This window comes from Pleurodeles waltl, chromosome 7, assembly GCF_031143425.1.
Source record: "Pleurodeles waltl isolate 20211129_DDA chromosome 7, aPleWal1.hap1.20221129, whole genome shotgun sequence".
Taxonomy (NCBI): Eukaryota; Metazoa; Chordata; class Amphibia; order Caudata; family Salamandridae; genus Pleurodeles; species Pleurodeles waltl.
Window position 1 is genome coordinate 1,192,377,177 of NC_090446.1, and position 17,187 is coordinate 1,192,394,363.

At 45.5% G+C, this 17,187-nt stretch overlaps 1 protein-coding gene across 4 annotated transcripts in view; it reads right to left on the minus strand.

Annotated features, from left to right (window-relative positions):
• Nucleotides 1-16,170, minus strand: part of LOC138246083 (bMERB domain-containing protein 1-like) — a 340,342-nt gene extending 324,172 nt beyond the window's left edge. For 3 of the 4 annotated variants that reach the window (XM_069200306.1, XM_069200303.1, XM_069200305.1), the window contains exon 1: nucleotides 7,065-7,402. In XM_069200306.1, the coding sequence (XP_069056407.1) occupies nucleotides 7,065-7,143 (79 nt within the window). In that variant the 5' untranslated portion in view covers nucleotides 7,144-7,402. Of the gene's footprint in view, nucleotides 1-7,064; nucleotides 7,403-16,105 lie in introns of those variants that run through there. The other variant, XM_069200307.1, reaches the window with a different exon arrangement.
• Nucleotides 16,171-17,187: the final 1,017 nt, after the last annotated feature.

The following is a 17,187-nucleotide window of genomic DNA, read 5'->3' on the forward strand; positions in this document are numbered from 1 at the left end:
CCTGGTCCTGCAGCCACCTGTATCCACAACTAAGAAGTGGACTCCAAGGGTCAGCTGGATAACCTCCTGTTAAACCACAGGGACACAAAAGGTACAAGAAGCACATACTCTTGAAGAAGTCCAGCTAGCCAGTTTCCACTGGATCTAACCTGGACCCTGTTGGTGGCTTCTGTGGAGTGAGTCCTGACCCCAAGTCCTCTTCTGACGTCTGGAATCCTTGGCTGGTGTCAGAGTGTACTCCTCCTGCCTAAACCTAAAACCTGGGACTTAGAAACTTTTTCACTATTTTTTGTCTGGAGAACTGACAGACGACTGGGACAAACCTGCCAAGTCAAGACAATGAAGGTGTGGTGTACTTGGGCCTAAGATTGAAGTTGCTCCAGCTGAGAGCTTTACTTCAGCAGTAAATCAATTTCATGATCACTCAAATAGAGCATTCTAGCATACACAGATCCTGTTTACATAAGCCATTGAAAAAGAGTAAAGAGAAGGAGAACTTTAGAGAAGACCATTACACAGACTGTCAGGGGCAGAACAAACACATGTTTTGAGGCTCTTCTTATAGGTAACTCCAATAGTTCTAAGTCAGAGTGGACCCAGAGGTTGGTTCCAGGCCTTAGATCCTAAAACAGCAAGGTATTTTCCTCCAATTGACTTTAGTCTGAAGGTAGGGGGAATTAACAGATTAGAGTTTGATGATCGGAGGGGTCCCATAGGCCTGTATTGGGTAAATAGTTGGATAAATATTTACGGCCCATGCCATGGAAGGACCTAAAGACCAAGACAAGTGACTTAAAAAGAACTGTCTTATGAATGGGCAACCAATGCAGTTCTCTAAGCACTTTAGAGGTGGAACCTTTCCTGGGAAGTCTCAGCACAAGTTAAGCTGCTGAGTTCTGAACAATATTTAACCTTTTTAGAGATTTGATTGGAGAAAAGTAAGCTCCCACCAATGACAATACTTATGGTCGGAAGGACAAAACATTATCATATTTAACTCCTAAGTTTCCGGCCACCTCTACAAGTGGAAGGGAGGTGGGCACAGAGTCAGGCTACCAGATTCTAGGGGAGAATATATTGTGTTGCCTAAATAGGAGTATTTTAGTAGTATCTGTGTTGCATTTCAAGTAGTTATTTACCATCCATCGAATATTGTCAGTAAAGTTCAGTTCTGACACAAAATAGTATTTGTCAAAAAAAAATATCATTTACATATGATCGGCATAAGAAGTAACGAAAATACCAAATGAGCTGATCACTGATATAAGGAGCCATGTACACATTAAATAAAGAGAGGTTGAGGGAGATAAAACTTTCTCATCAGATGAAAACTGCCCAATAGATACAGATTGTCTTCTATCTGCAAGGAAAGATTTGAACCAGGACCAGGCTTTGCTGATGATCCCCCTTTCAAAGAGACGCTGAAGGGTTATTGAATATCAGATGGTATTGAATGCTGCTGGAAGATCTAAAAGAATCAGAACAGCATGACCACCATGCAGCTATTCTTTATAGTATTAGAGACCTCCAACAAGGCTGATTTCGTAGAGTGTCCGGGCCTAAAGCCTGATTGAAAAGGGTGATTTTTCTAAAAATACATAATTTTCATGATATGCGGGCAACCTCCAGCCCTTAAAACAGTGGGCATCCATTTTCGGGTGTGACATCTGTAGCGGGGCTGAAACCTGTTGAGAGTATCACATTCTGTATTCCCACCTCCTCCAAACCCTCTTTTCTTTTTAATTGTTGCTCGAATCATTAGCCTCAGACAGATGAAAGGCAGAGGGAGCCCTTCATGGGGCTATAGCACGATTTCATGATCTGCACTGTACTGATGCAGAAGGAGTATGTGTGTTTTTTTATTGTCTCCTATATTTTTATATTTAAAAAAACTAAAAAAATCTATGAGTCAGTGCATGTGACTGACAGCAAAGCTCAGAATCACAACGTGGTAATTACTGCCCTGTGTTTCAAGCTCTGCTGCCTGCAGTCCATGCAATAATTCTAACTTTAAAAAAAAACTTTTTTGGAGTCAAATATGCACTGAACACGCAAAAAAAAAGAAAAAAGAAATTCAAATACCGCTTCTGTCCCGGGGCAGCATAGAAAACATAAAGGGCCTCCAGGATGTTCATTTGGGAATAGCAAGTCACACCGGATGTCACCGCACTTACCAAGCTGCATATGCACAATAAACAGATTCCTCACCACCAGAACCTCCTTCATCATCCTAGGCAGGACACCATCCCTGCTGATCAATAGGGCCAAGTATGGATGTGGGCACTGTTGTTAATGACCCCCCTGATGCGTGAACAGGATACATCTCAAGGAACAGCAAAGCTCCAGCTCAGACCAGGACTCTGAAACCCAACACCAGACTCTGCTGGCAAGAATAGGCAAGAATACTGAATGAAACGCTTACATTTAGACCCTCTTTTTGACCTTGGCGGTCTTTTCAAAGCTGTGGGCGCCAGAAGACCGCCAATGCTGGTGGTCTTCCGCCCACCATATTACGAGTACTGCTGGATTTCTGCCACATTTTGGGTGGAAATCCAGCAGTAGTTGTGCTGGTGGACGGAGGCACATGGGCAGTTCCACCATCGGCCCGCCCCACCAAAAGGACTCCGCCAGCCATATTACAACCTGTAATACAGCCTGGCGTTGTCCTGATGGCGGGGAGCTGCGGGGAGGTGGAAGCGCCCATTCCCAATCCCTGACGGACGACCTCCTCGCCGGATAAGGTAAGTCGGGCGTCCAACAGGGGAGAGGGATGGGAGGGTGGGGGTGTTGTGTGTGCGTGTGTGAGTGGGTGTTTGTCTGTGTGTGTGTATGCGTGTGTGTATGCAAGTATGAATGTTGAAGTGAATGCGTGTATGAGTGTCGCAGTGAATGCGTGTATGGATGCATGTGAGTGTATGCATTTATGTCAGTGTTGGTGAATGAGTGTATGCGTGGTGCGTGTGGGTGTCTGTGTGCGTGTGCATATATGCGGGGGGGTTGGGTGTCAGAAGACCACCAGGGTCATAATGAGGGCCTAAATCTTCTAGTAGAGGTAATCATGGGCCTCACCACAAAGAGAAGCAACAAAAGCAGGCAAAGCATCCATAAAAGTCAAACCTGAAGGAGGTCAACAAAATTAAAATGATAATCCTTGATCAGGAGATACAGCCACGTGTCACTGCCATTCTGGCAAAAGCCAGAGTGTCCGTCAAAAAGAAATATGGTCATACATCTGCAACTGATTTGTTGCCCAAGCTCAGTTGAAGGTCACATGCTGCCAGATGAGATTACTTGTGAAGATGTCTGGTTATGGGCCCTATTGAATCTCCTCTATTCCCTAGTGGCTGGGTTTTGGCATGGTTACTGTGTCCGTCTCACCTGTGTCATAATGGCCAGTGTTATCAGAGATGTAAGTTTATATTAGATCACTATAAGCTACTCATACTAAAACCCAGGCCTGGAAGTAGTCTGTTATGGCATGCAGTGAGGTGGTCATCCTAAGTATGATGCCATCGTTTTTGTCTTAAAGGGTATCTGTTTTCAACTGTGTGTGACAGTAAGAGCCATTTTTGTAGCATTATCACATAGCAGGCAATTGACACGCAGGATGAATGCATCAGGCCACAAAAACATTAAGGATTTCGAATATGCTATGAAGTGAAGCTTGGCATTACATAGTTTCTAGATGTTTAGGCTCAGACACTTTGCAGTGGAAGGAGATGAAGGGGTGTCTGCGTTAAGAGAGAAGACACAGATGTCAGAGAGTCTCTCTGTTCTTGTCATATTTGCTCTGGTTCCTGTGGAAAAGGCCAAATGAGACTTAAGTTCACTAGGGGTTTTCTAGACTACGTTACAGTCACATGTTTTGAGATTCGGACTGTGTCTCTGGAAACAGTCTGAAAGCACCTAGTTGTGTAGTAGCAATTTATTGCTTGAGTGTGGGGTGGGGCATGAAGAGATCTAGGAGGTTGTTGATGGTGCTCTGTCAGTATTTGAAACGTTCTCTTTTGCAGTGCGCATCGCATCCTACAGTCTTACGTGATTATGATATATGATGTTGTGGTCTTGTAGGTTCTCTACATTGGAGGAGCCCGTGACTTGCAGCTTTGTCTATGCGCTGAAGTGGGAGTCTGAAACCACTGGACGGACTTTTGCAGTTGCAGATGAGTGTCTCGAACTGCATGCCATCCAGTGATTTGTTATGCCCTGAAAGTGATGTGGCAAGTGTGGCAGATGGTAGGTCTTGCCCTCCATCCTTTGATTTTTCTGCCTGCAATATTTACTATGTACCTTTGTACCACGCTTTACATTCTATGTGAGGCTGTCTCAGAATACAGCTACTTTTTGTACCCGATTTATTTTGTGCCTCTGTGTGTTGTAATAGCTTTTTGTAAATTACATCGTGTCTATTTATTTTGTGGTAGGAGTGTACCTTTTGTGTTTTAGGCTTTGCACTGGCCTGTATTTGTGTGTTTTTATGCAACGCAAGTGTTAATGCACACAAGTGGAGTATTTTGAATTCCATTTGCAGTAGTCTCATTCATGGCTACGCATGATCATGTAAAAGTGGTGATAAATTAGTTTCCTGATGGTTTTAACAATAATGATTGGTGAGATTTGGAAGTGGTGGGGGGGCAAAATAATTCCTTCAAAATGTACAGAGCATCTGAGCCTATATTCATCTGCAGTGGCTTGGAGGCGATAATTTTCTTTTCCTAAAATATATTTGTTACTATACAGCAAATGTTGTATGGGTGCCAAATGCTACCAGTTAAACATTACTAGAAAACATAACCAGGCATCGACATAATCCAATAGAAATAGTGACCCAGTTTTAGGCATTTTTAAAAGCATCAGTGCTTATGTCACTTCTACAAAAAATGCGCATCAGCTCACCTGGAGCTCACAGGAGAAAGAACAAAAATAGCTGAAGGAAGGGAAAAAGAAACTGGCATAGCAAGGGCATTATACCCAGCTAATGAGAGGCTTGTCAATTACAGGACAAGATGATGTCAGCTCCTGAGCCAAGGAAAGACTAACACTTTTGGAAGGGCCTGTCCACCACCATTGCTCAGAGACACACAACAGGCATGTGAGATTGGGCTGCAAAGCAAGTGCCTAATTCTTTGATGCCCGCTGTGTGCCTGTAAGCTGCTCTGCTGCTGCTCGCCTACTGCCAGAATTTGTAGTGAGAGTGTAGTGGGCAATCTGCAGGTTTCTTCTTCTGGCTCAGTATACCCCGACCTCATCGCAGGCATTGCAGCGGGAGTCATTGCACCGTAGGTTCTACAGCGGGAGTCATTGCATGGTTCTACAGCGGGAGTCATTGCACAGTAGGTTCTACAGTGGGAGTCATTGCATCGTAGGTTCTACAGCGGGAGTCATTGCACCGTAGGTTCTACAGCGGGAGACATTGCATAGTAGGTTCTACAGCGGGAGTCATTGCATCGTAGGTTCTACAGCGGGAGTCATTGCACAGTAGGTTCTACAGCGGGAGTCATTGCATGGTTTTACAGCGGGAGTCATTGCATGGTTCTACAGCGGGAGTCATTGCACAGTAGGTTCTACAGCGGGAGTCATTGCATCGTAGGTTCTACAGCGGGAGTCATTGCACCGTAGGTTCTACAGCGGGAGACATTGCATAGTAGGTTCTACAGCGGGAGTCATTGCATCGTAGGTTCTACAGCGGGAGTCATTGCACAGTAGGTTCTACAGCGGGAGTCATTGCATGGTTCTACAGCGGGAGTCATTGCACAGTAGGTTCTACAGCAGGATTCATTGCATCGTAGGTTCTACAGCGGGAGTCATTGCATCGTAGGTAAGATTTTCTACATTTACATCGGGAGTCACTAGATCACATGGGATATTATATCGTATAAGTAAGTAAAAATATGTAAAACATGTTTGTTCGTATTCTGACAGTAAGACTGTTGAAATATTAAAAATGCAATCCCATTTATGTTACTGTATTAATCCTCCCTATGGATGCCCACACTACACAAGTTAAAGGACTAGGTCAAGACTGACTACTTTACAAGACTGAATACAGGAAGTTTCAGATGAAGACGGAATATGCCCAGAGGAGAGGTACATTCTCATCACTGGAGGGTGTTATGGTATAGCCCAAGCTGTGACTTAGCCTATGACAAAGAATACAGACTGCTTTATGTAGGAGAGACTGTCAAGATACGTAGGGTGTAATAAGGATATTGGATTTACCTAATGGAAACATTTAATTGACAGCTATTTGTATGAGTGCTAGCTATGAAATATAAAATATGCACCTCTGGCACCAGTAGAACCTGGAAGACGGAGAATGCTACCTGAGGGATAGCTTTGCAACCTAAAGATTGCACTGTGACATTAGTCTAACCTGCATGATGCATCTGCTGTTCAAGCCAGAGCCCGTGCTAGATGCTTAACACGAATGTCTAGCTCTGCTGCCTAGCGCTGAGCTTATTTTATCTGTGCACTCTTAGGTCCTTTGCCTAATGCTTGCACCTGTGATATTTGTGAAACCTGCACCACAGCGCTGCTAGCCAGAGCCTAACCCTGTGGTATGTGGGGCTGTGGGATAAAATACCAGTGGTGCCCCAGGCGAGATCCTGTGGTGAGGCTGTAACCCGGGGGAAGCTAATGCCTGAGTCTGTACTACACATGAGGGCAGGCTCTGCCGGGCACATCCTGAGCCTGTGGCATCTGTGAAGCCAGAAGGAGCGTTCTGTTGTCTCTCACCCACTATCACCCAACACAACCCTGTCCCACGCTTTTGCCTATGTTGTCTTTACTCTACGGAGTACCTGAGCAAACAGGGCAAAGCAAAAAGAAACAATGCAGGAGGCAAATTTTTTAAGTGTGTACATGCATACATACATGTGCGTGATAAGTAATAGTATGTCTGATATTTATAAATATAAGCACATGCATGAATACAAACATGTTTGTATGTGGGTGTGCACGCGCGTTACATCTACATTTGCACATACATCTACATGTTTGCATCTACATTTCGCTGCTGTATCTACATAACATACAAGAGAAAACACAGCCTGGCACCCCCTTACCTTTGCCTGGTTCCACTGCACTCCACTTGGTTGAGTCCAGCGATCCATACTGCTTGGCTGATTTCCTCTCCTGGTCCATGCCGCCCCCTTTGCCAGCGCTGCCTTTTGTGTGTGTTTGTTTTCCTTCCAAAGTACCAGGGCTTTCAAAGCTCTTGCTTTCCCCGGTGCCCTCCTATCCAGAGCCCATTTGAAAGTGACACAGTCCCCATCCTATCTTTTGTTGGGCAGAGAGTGGGAGAGAATATTTGCAAACCACACAAACCGCAATAAAAACAATAATCACAATTGCTGACACCTGCCTGGAAGCTGCAGCCGCGAAGACCGTGGATGCTCTAACTGAGAGCCAGGGAACTGCGTCTCTTTCTCTTTCGCGGATATTGCCCCCTGGTGGTCATCAGAAGCGCTGCGTCAGTGTGTCTGTGCGCGCGCCCTTAAACATGCCTCAGACTAAATCAATATTTACCAGCTTCTCCCATCTGTGTCTGTCAGAAGAGGAGCCAAAGAACCCCGAGTCTGACACACAGAATAAACGAGAGGGTGCGTTTTTGCCGCCGTGCGACGCTTTGGTGTCCCTTTTCACAGCATCACGGACACATGGGGATGGTGTAGCTTGGTGCAACTGCACCTGATGGGAGATAAGTGTGTAAGTCGTACTAGAGTCACATTCAACTAGGGTATGTAGGCGGTTTAATGCACCTGCTGTGGAGACCTGTCCGTGCCTACCAGTTCAAAGTTAAGTTCAACTCACAGTAAAATAACCTGCTGTACAGCTTTGTGGGTAACCTGCAGGTTACAGATTAAAAACATGTCAGAGCCAAGCCTGCTTTTCAGTCTCCCAAGGTTCATCAAGAGTCTGCTAATAACTGCACCTGTTATTAACGTTGCTATGAAAGGGTTAAATGTTTCTAGTCATGCGCAGAGCACATATGGGGTTAGTTAATGCACCTTCTTTTAATTGACTTTCCTTTATTATGATGGACGTCAGCTAGTGGGCATCAGGCTCAGCAGAATCATGTGACAGCTGCTGAGACCGCTTGGGCCAGACTTATGAAAGAAATGTGTTGGACTTGCATCATGCAAGGGCAATGCAAGCCTTAAGTGAGAAGTACTTTTCCACGGAGAGTCGCCTTGCGTGGCACTGCGTGGCATAGTATACCTGGAGTAACGCAAGGCAGCACAAGCTGCTGCCTTGTGTTACTCTAAGATGGGAAGGCATTCCATTGGTGAAGCGCAAGTGTTCCAACACATCCACCCATGGTTTTATGTGCATTTCCAGATTTACTAACACTAGTAAATCTGGCAATGCATGAAAAAGGTATGACTTCCCAGGGGCATTCCACAGCACAGGCAGAAAGAGGACAATGCCTCTAAGTATTGTTTTTCTGCAGGAAGATGTCTTTTCATGCACAAAAACAATCCTGCCTGCAATGCAGGCACCTTTGCACCATGGCGCAAGGGTGCCTCCAACAGAAAAAGGCTGAATTGGGTGCACCGGCGCAGGGAGAGAGCTGGAATGTGCAATATCTTATTAGATATGGCACATCCCTGCCCTCTCCATGTGATGCAGCACAGCAAATTGTCTTGCTGAGTTGCGCAGTTTCCATCTTTATGAATCTGGCCCTTTGGGTTTTTGTGCACTCTGTAAATGCTGTCATTCAGTCACTTAGTCATTCAGAAGCAGTTAATGCAAACAGAAGCGTCTCTCTCACTTCGCTCATCTGATTCAGTTTAATATGCTTTTAGTCATTATTTAATTTAAAATGCCACAAGTGCTGTTTGTAAGAATTGATCAGCCCCCTTCCTTGCCTGTCCATCTCCCTCTCACCCCTACCACTGCACACCAACTCAAAAAACAACTTGGCACCAGCATGATGGAGCTATGAATTAGATGCGCTGGGGGATGCGCAGAGGTGTTTGTTTTCAGAGCCCAGTCATTTCTCTGATACAGTCAGCCAGAGATTGACCTGTAAACATAAAAGGGACACCTACTGTCTCATTGTATTCACCAGCAGCACTGAGGGGGCACATGGCTTTTCACACAGGGCGCTATCAGAGCAAGAGAAGGCTTTGCTTTTATATACCATTTAATAATAATGTTGAGCCTCTATTTAACCATTATTTAATATGCCATCCAAGATAATATAACATAACATAATGTAACATAATGTAATGTGATGTAATATAATATAAGTGCATTTTTTATCCTAGTATGTAGCACCTAATATAGGTGCTGAATTAATGTTAACCTAGACTACAGTGGGACATGAACGCCTGTTGACTTTAAACAGGTTAAACACTGGGGCAAAATAATGTGGTATGATGGATTGTGTTTTAAGGGTCATCCAGAAGAAGCCATATTCACCAATGGTTGACAGAGACTCATGAATGCCATTCCATAACATCGAACCATGGGCTGAAAAGGCCCTGGCTCCCTAACTGGACTGCCAAAAATGATTGGAGGGACTTGCAGGAGTACACAAGAGGCAGAGTGTGAGGACTTGCTTGGCGATCTAAAGCAAACTTGTTCATGAGTGCATGTGTGTTTGGCTGGCTGTCTTGGGCCGGCCAAACAACATGCGCAGTAGGCTCTCTCCAGCGCAGCAACACAGCCTGCACAGGCTTCCAGTCTGCCTGGGAGTGCCCTGGGTGGGCGCTCCAAGCCAATCCTGCAGGCCAGGGTGGGAGCCTGTGCCTGCCTGCAGCGATGGGAGCAAGAGGAGCGGCGCAGCATTTTACATTTTTTAAAAATAATTAAGTGTACCCCCTCCCCACCTCCCCAGTCCCCACCTCCCCCCTCCGCCCCACGTGCCGCACCCGCCCACCCCTTTTTAGTGCTGCTAGTCACAAGGGGTGGGCGGGTGCGGCACGTGGGGCGGAGGGGGGAGGTGGCACACAAAGCTTTACTGGTATCTGTGGTCTCCACTACAACGAATATTTACTACTTCTTCACTACTCTATGTAAACCCACCTTACAACCTATAGCGCTCACTTCACCATGCTGTCCATTCATTTACCCATCACTCCTTCAGAGACCATCACATTTCACTTGATGTACAGACCACCACCGACAGCCAACACTATGTTACAGCAATCTCTGAATTCACATCAGCTCTCACCAACAACATCTAACTTTTGGATACATTTAAAATGTTATATTATCTTTTTAATTTCAAACCTTCTTAAAGATTACCTGCACAGCTTCACAGGTAAACCTATAAAAATAAATACAGCGGTAAGATCTTAGGTGACCAGAGGTTGAGCAGTTTAGATCACAAGGACTTCTGCAACCAATCCCCAATCAATGTCAAGCATTATTAACATATCTGAGTACGGACCACACTTTTGGTAACAGTGTATCACTTAAAAACTCATATGTATGCGAGCAGTACACATTAGACACAACACTGGCACCATCCTCTGTACAACAGGTCTCCAAGATTTAGAGCTGGCTAAGGGTTTACCACTCTCCAACGTAGGAGGACAAGGAGATTTAGATTGTCCAGAAAACAGTCTCCTATACAATAGATCAATTGTAGTGGGTCTACCTTTCTGATGTAAACTTCCAGGTGATATATTAAGGACCTAGAAGATAGTGTGTCACAAGGAGCGTCTGAGGGGTCGGTGAGTTGGCCACCATCGCACTCTCAAGAAAAATTCTGAGACCATACGACCACGATCTACAAGGAGCCAAATCCTTATTATAGGAGGGTCACTAGTACTGAGAACCTAGGAGTGTAAGTTTGTCATCCAACCAATTTTCATGGTATTTGTTTAACACAGATGGGGACACACATACACATTAGGATACCCTTTCTCTCTAAGTAAAGATTAGGTATATGTATATATATATATATATATATATATATATATATATATATATATATATATATTCACATCCTGATGAAATGCCACTTGATCATTTTGACAGTAAGTCGTGAAACATGTCGACCAAGAACTTATATTAACTTGAATTAATTTGATCTCACATTTTTTCCCACACAATGACATGGTGTTTCTGAGGAGAAACTAGGATCATTATGTCGCTTAGATTCCCAAATAGTTTTTTAGCATTGACATAGATCCTTGACTCTTATTAAAACAGACTACAAAGTATCTATAGTAAATGTTAACCCCAATTCACTTCCAATCTTCCCTCGCATGTACTGGGATACACTAGCATTTCCAGTTTTCCTCAGGCGAGTCCAAAGGTCTCCGGCAAAGTTCCCCCTCGAGGGCCCCATTGGGTTTTGCAGCACCAGCCCAACGAGAAGCAGGCCCGATGATGAAGCATGCCACATTTAGGTGGGTGAGGGCACTTGCTTCTAAGACCAGACACTCCTAGTGACACACTATATTCTAGATCCTTAATGTATTACCTGGAAGTTTACATGGGAAGGGTATACCCCTTTGAAATTGTTCTAAGGGTTTACCAACTCAACAGCACATCTAGATCACACTATACCTCAACCTACAAAACAGCACACATAAGGTACAACTCCTGGCAACATCTTGCCTACAACCTGGTTTCAACCTATAAAAACGTTTCCCATCTCAATGGTACGTAGAATCAAGTAATAATGAGACATCTATATCATTTCACCAATGAACATATCAATAAAGAGGCAAACTTAAGCCTACCAGGTACAGGAAGAAAGGCATAAAACTATTTAATTGGCAAAGATATGCCTGAAAACATAACATCGCCTTGATGCTGAGTAATTGATAAACCAACACCCTAGCAGAACAGAACAAACTACAGCACACACATCCAGACACATAATGTTCCACTCAGATGCTTAAAAGGATCTAGGTGGGCATTGTCCTCTGAAATCCATCGTTATTACTGTTCCATCATCCGTGAACCCGAAAATGGTCCCTAAGTGGATCTCAAAATAGAAAAGAATTTCGCCGACCTCGACATTTTTTCAGAGGGTTATAGAGCAAACTAAATCTACCTGTTTTGGCTCAGATTTTAGTTTTGGTGTTTTCTATCACTCTGTATCTAGTGATTTTAAGTGAAAAATTGAGTCCAAATAATGTGGAGACAACCAGACTATCCATACAGAAAAACTGTCTCCTAAAGAATGTTATTGGCTCTGAAAATCTTGAACTAATTGGTGAAAGGAAATGGAGACTCAACTATGAACTCACGAGTTGACTGATCCATGAGCAATAATCAATGACACATAGAGGTCTTATTAATAAAGATAAGGTTCAGGGAAAGAATCCTGGTGCATTCTGGAAGAGATACTCATTTGCAAGAAAAAGTCGGATTCTAGCTCCTCCAGCTTTCTTTAATTCTAAAGCTCCCTTCCTCCTGCACACAATCTACTGCTCTCATCAAGAATTACAGAAAGGAGACCTTTCCTCGAGACCAGATTCATGACAGACTGAAGTCTATAATACGTAAGCTCTCTGCTGCTTGACAGTACTCCTGCCATAGAGGCAGAAATAGGAAATCATTGCTCAGTAAAAATGAGGCATCTAGCTAGGCGGACGACATTCAACCAGCAGCTACTTTTAAAAACATCTTGGGATCAATTCACAAAACCTTTGCTGTGATTTACTCTTGTAGAACTTTTGACATACCCCTAAGCTAGTAAACCAGGTATATTAGAAGAATCAGTCATGCATACTGATAGCAAATTGTTTGTGATTTAGGTGCTATATGACGGCACAGTTCCTAACAATGTCAAAAATCCCTTAATCATTTGATTGTTTTATAAAGTGTTGCTTGTCGCATTTCAGTGACTTTAGAGTGCTAGAATGCGAACCAAACTGTCTCTGTGAATTAGAACTGAAGAGGTCAGTATCCCCTCAGTAGTGGCCAACATTCTTCATTGTGACTTCTACGCTGCGTGAAATTTGTTTTTAGGCACACAGAATAGTCCTGATTTGCCATCGGTGCTGGGTTCAGCACATTTCATAACAAAAGATTCCCAGAGGCCGCGCTCTGTGTTTGCGGCATTTGTAGTTTTGTGGTTTCATGAAGTGTGCAGATGTCGATCACAGGTTTCTAGACAGCATGCAGTGGAGCGAGAGATTCTGGGAGAATCTGGTCCTCTGCACAAGGCAAATGATTTAAATCATGATGACAGCATTCACAGGGATCCAATGACAGGTTTTTCGGGCTGGCTGTCTGTGGTTGGGTTTTTGGAGATTTTCTTGTCATTGCAACCTGCCGATTATATTCTCAGGTACCCCAGTGCAAATAATGCTGCAGTAGTCTATAAGTGCCATGACTATGGTAGCTCCTTCTGCTCAGCCCTGTCCAGTGGTCATTTTAAAAGAATGTGAGGATTATGATGTGTTGGTCGATACCATTTGTCAAAGTATTGACTTGGGGACTTGACAAGAGCTTATAATTGAAAAGTACTCTCAGTTTAAATACCCCTTAATTACCGACCCATTTCTTAGTTGGACTACACTGCACAGCTCTTGGAATAAGAAGTCAGCACTCAATAGCAGACATTATCGACGATACACATCATCTCATCACAACACAGCTTGAGCAGATTTTGGTCCAGGGCCTGTACACAATCGTTGCTTGTGATAGCACTCAATTACCTCTGGCTCGAGGTGAATGTTGGTAATCTTGACACACTGACTGAAGACTAATCAGTGCATCAAGACCACTTTCATTCAGTCAACTGCTTTCAACATTGTCTACACACCAATGCTGGGAGACTTTGAGGATCTTGGGATCCTTCCTGTGAATCACACAGATGACAGGTAGTCTCACTTGTTCCATTTACATCTTCCCCAGGATATATCACGCAGAGAGCCTCAGGGCTCAACAATCTAACAGATGAATTTCAACATCTCATGACCTTGGAGGAGACTGGACCAGCTGCAAGAACATCAGCTGAGGCACTTTCTTCAGACTCCTCCCTGGGTCTTCTGTTGATGTGTCAGCATGCATTCTGAGCCGACAGTTACGAGTTACTGAACTCACTCTTTCTTTCTAAAAAAAAAAAAATCTTAGCAGCCCACAGTCAGCGTTGGCCCATGCTGGTGTTAATGACTATCAGTGCGGCCTGGACTTAATGCAACCTCACGCCTCTTTCTTCCAACACCGTACACTATCTTACACTTGTAGGTTCTTTTTCAACTATGCTTTCTCCATTTGTTGCTGTTTTCCTATCTTTATCTTCTCCATTTCTTCCTTCTCTGCCTTCCTGTGCTGGCCCAAGCGCTGATGATAAATGAACACTGTTTTGTGGCATCCGGTCAAAGGCTGGAGGCAGGACAGTGTTTTCAGAACTTGCACCACAACAGCCTTAAAGGGTTTAGGAGAACAACTTTTACCAGGCCAAGTAGATGCGAGGACCATGACAATTGGTATGAACTAGACTAACTCAAACACGAAACAAACAACATGATCCCATGGTTTTTACTGGCGAGTGCATTTTTCTATCAACAGTCAGGCAGTCTAGTCACGGATGCTGATCAGAAATTACAATAAATAAATAAACAGGAAAAACAACGAAATCCTCAAGACTCATATCATGTAATGACAAGCAAGACAATTTGGCAGGCAGCCACGCGCAGATGTCGGATGACACGTGCAGCGCACACCTGCGGAGCCAGCAGATAATTACGCGCAGAAAATGAAGATTAATTTTGCCATGAAGACGAGGCGAGCCATTTCTAAACAAATATCTCACAACACATCTGCGGGAGGAATGACTAGAAATGCGTGGCTAACCTTGTAAAACACATACCATATTGAAGTCCTGTAATGGTATTTGCTTTAATCAAGAAGATATTATTTTGCACAGCGTTCAAAGGGCAACAATTCAAATGTGCTTTTTCAACACTTGCACAGTGTTGTGCAGTTTATTACTTTGATTGATACCAGCAGGAAACTTGTGCAAGTGCAATTCGACCAGTTGGAAATGGTTTCTGGGATGGGGTTTGCTATTTTACTTGCTATATGTATACCGTTCTTCCTTGTGTAGTGTCCCGCTGGACATGTTATAGTGTTTCCAACAGCCACTCTGCTGAGGGCTGGCTTCTACACTCACTCCCACACCCGTCCATCACAGGTGTCACCGGTCAGGTGACCCTGCTAATAAAAAGGGGCGGGCACAGGTGCCATGGGCCAGTTATGTGAACCCACACTACGTGTCCGTGTCACCTCATCAGCAGTATGAGGGTCTAGGGCCCCCAACACTACAATGACGATGAGTGGGTCTTTCCATACATGCATGCTGCCTAGCGCTTCGCTGTTCCTCGTTGGAGGAAGAGTATGCAGAGCTCCAACGAAAGAAAAGGGACACATCTCCGTGCTGGAAAAAAAGGAACAGGAGACTTTCCACCAGCGACAGTCTGATGCCACTGCTACCATCAGTCTGCTGCGTGACTGTGTGAATCGGTGGCCAGCGCGACACAGGGGCGGCAAGAACTGAAAGCGTCCCGAACCCCCGAGAGGTGAGGCAGAACCCTGAAAATAAGGCTGGCAGAGAGCGTCCCGCTGCCACCCCTGAACCGAGCCGCACCAGCTGTGTCCCCAGGTGCACGCTAATACCCAGTACCCGCTGCCTGACACTGCCTCCCCAGGCACCGCCTTTGCAGCGCCCAGGCGATGGAGCTGCACTGGTCTGGGGCGTGGCACAGGGGCGGAGAACAAGGTTGCACCTGCAATGAGGGAAGCCGGGCTCGCCCAGTAATAAAGAAGCCCTGCACTGGTGGTGCCTGCAACTGTGGGGCAAGAGACACACACAGCACCGACAAAGCTGCAAGGGCCCACCTGTGCAGCAGCCGCATCGGAGGGAAGCTCATTCCCAAAGCCTGAGAGGAATTCCGTAACGGCCCGCAGCGCTCACAAATCTGCCGTGGCCACGAGGAGGGAGGCGCAACGGTGCTGTCATGCACCGACGAATGGGAGAAGTTCCCAGTGCCGCCCCATCCCCACAAGCAACAGGACTGGTTACAGACCTGCAATGACCTACATTGAGTGCTGACCCCCACAGCATGTTGCCTGCCTCCCCACCACATGTATGAAAAAAAAAAGAAGAGAAACGTAAAACTGCACTCACCTGCAGAGGTGAGCTGCAGCACCGGCCACCAGTGAATGGAATCACCAGCATCTCCATGTACCATTGAGGCCCACAGTCAGATGAAAGACTGTCACAGCCTGCTGTGAAGAACAGTGCCACAGTGTCATCTAGTGGCCAAACAGAGGTACTGATTTGTTTTTTGTCACAAATAAAATGAGCATTGTCCAAAACAAACAAATTGCAGCACCAAGATACTTGTCATGTCCACAGGTGAAGGGCAGCAGCGCCCACAAACAGTGACTGCGCAAAAGGAACAGAGAGGTGTGCAACCACTGCACAGTGAAAAGAGAGACTGCTACAGCCCAAACCTGCCCCAGCTGGGCAGCAAAAGCGTAAGAAGGGCGCAAGTGCCCCATGAGGCACAAAGGAGAACGTGAGAGGCATGCAGAGCACCAAGCGGCTGCCTGCCACCAACAGGAAAATGGTGCCACATGCCCCAAGCAGGGATGGACATCACCGCAAGCCAGCAGGATGGGCACGTCATGTGCCAGTGAAAGGTGCCCATGAAGGAAAGGGACAATGTCAGAGGTGCACAGAGAGCGCAGCCAGCAAACCTGACAGCACAGGCAAGAGCCCAAGAGACAGAATGAGCTCTCTGAGAGCACGATGCAACGCCAATCGCGTCAGGCCGTGCCAGCCGGCCATACCACAGCACAAGACGGCCAACTTTGGCCCATCGTTAAGCAGGTCAGGAGAAGTGACCAACCCTGCCAATCAGACAGAGGCGGGCGAGATTGCTGTGACAGCGCAGTCTTGAGGCGCGAGCACTGCGCCCTTGAGTAAAGACATGGCGGAAAAGAACGGTGACCTTGCAGTTGCGGAGTGGACCACCAAGAAGATACCAGAACGGATCAGACCTGTGAGAGGTCTGTGAGGAGAGTGGATCAAGTCCTACTGACAGGACTCAGCCTGTGAGAGGCTGCAACAGAACAAGATGCACCAGCTGAGGTGCAGAACAAGCCAGCAAAAGGTCCATGTGGCGCAACATGCGACTTGTGGCACAACGCCACCTCAGAAAAACAAGACAGGCGAGAAGAACGTGGCCCGACGCCATGATGTGA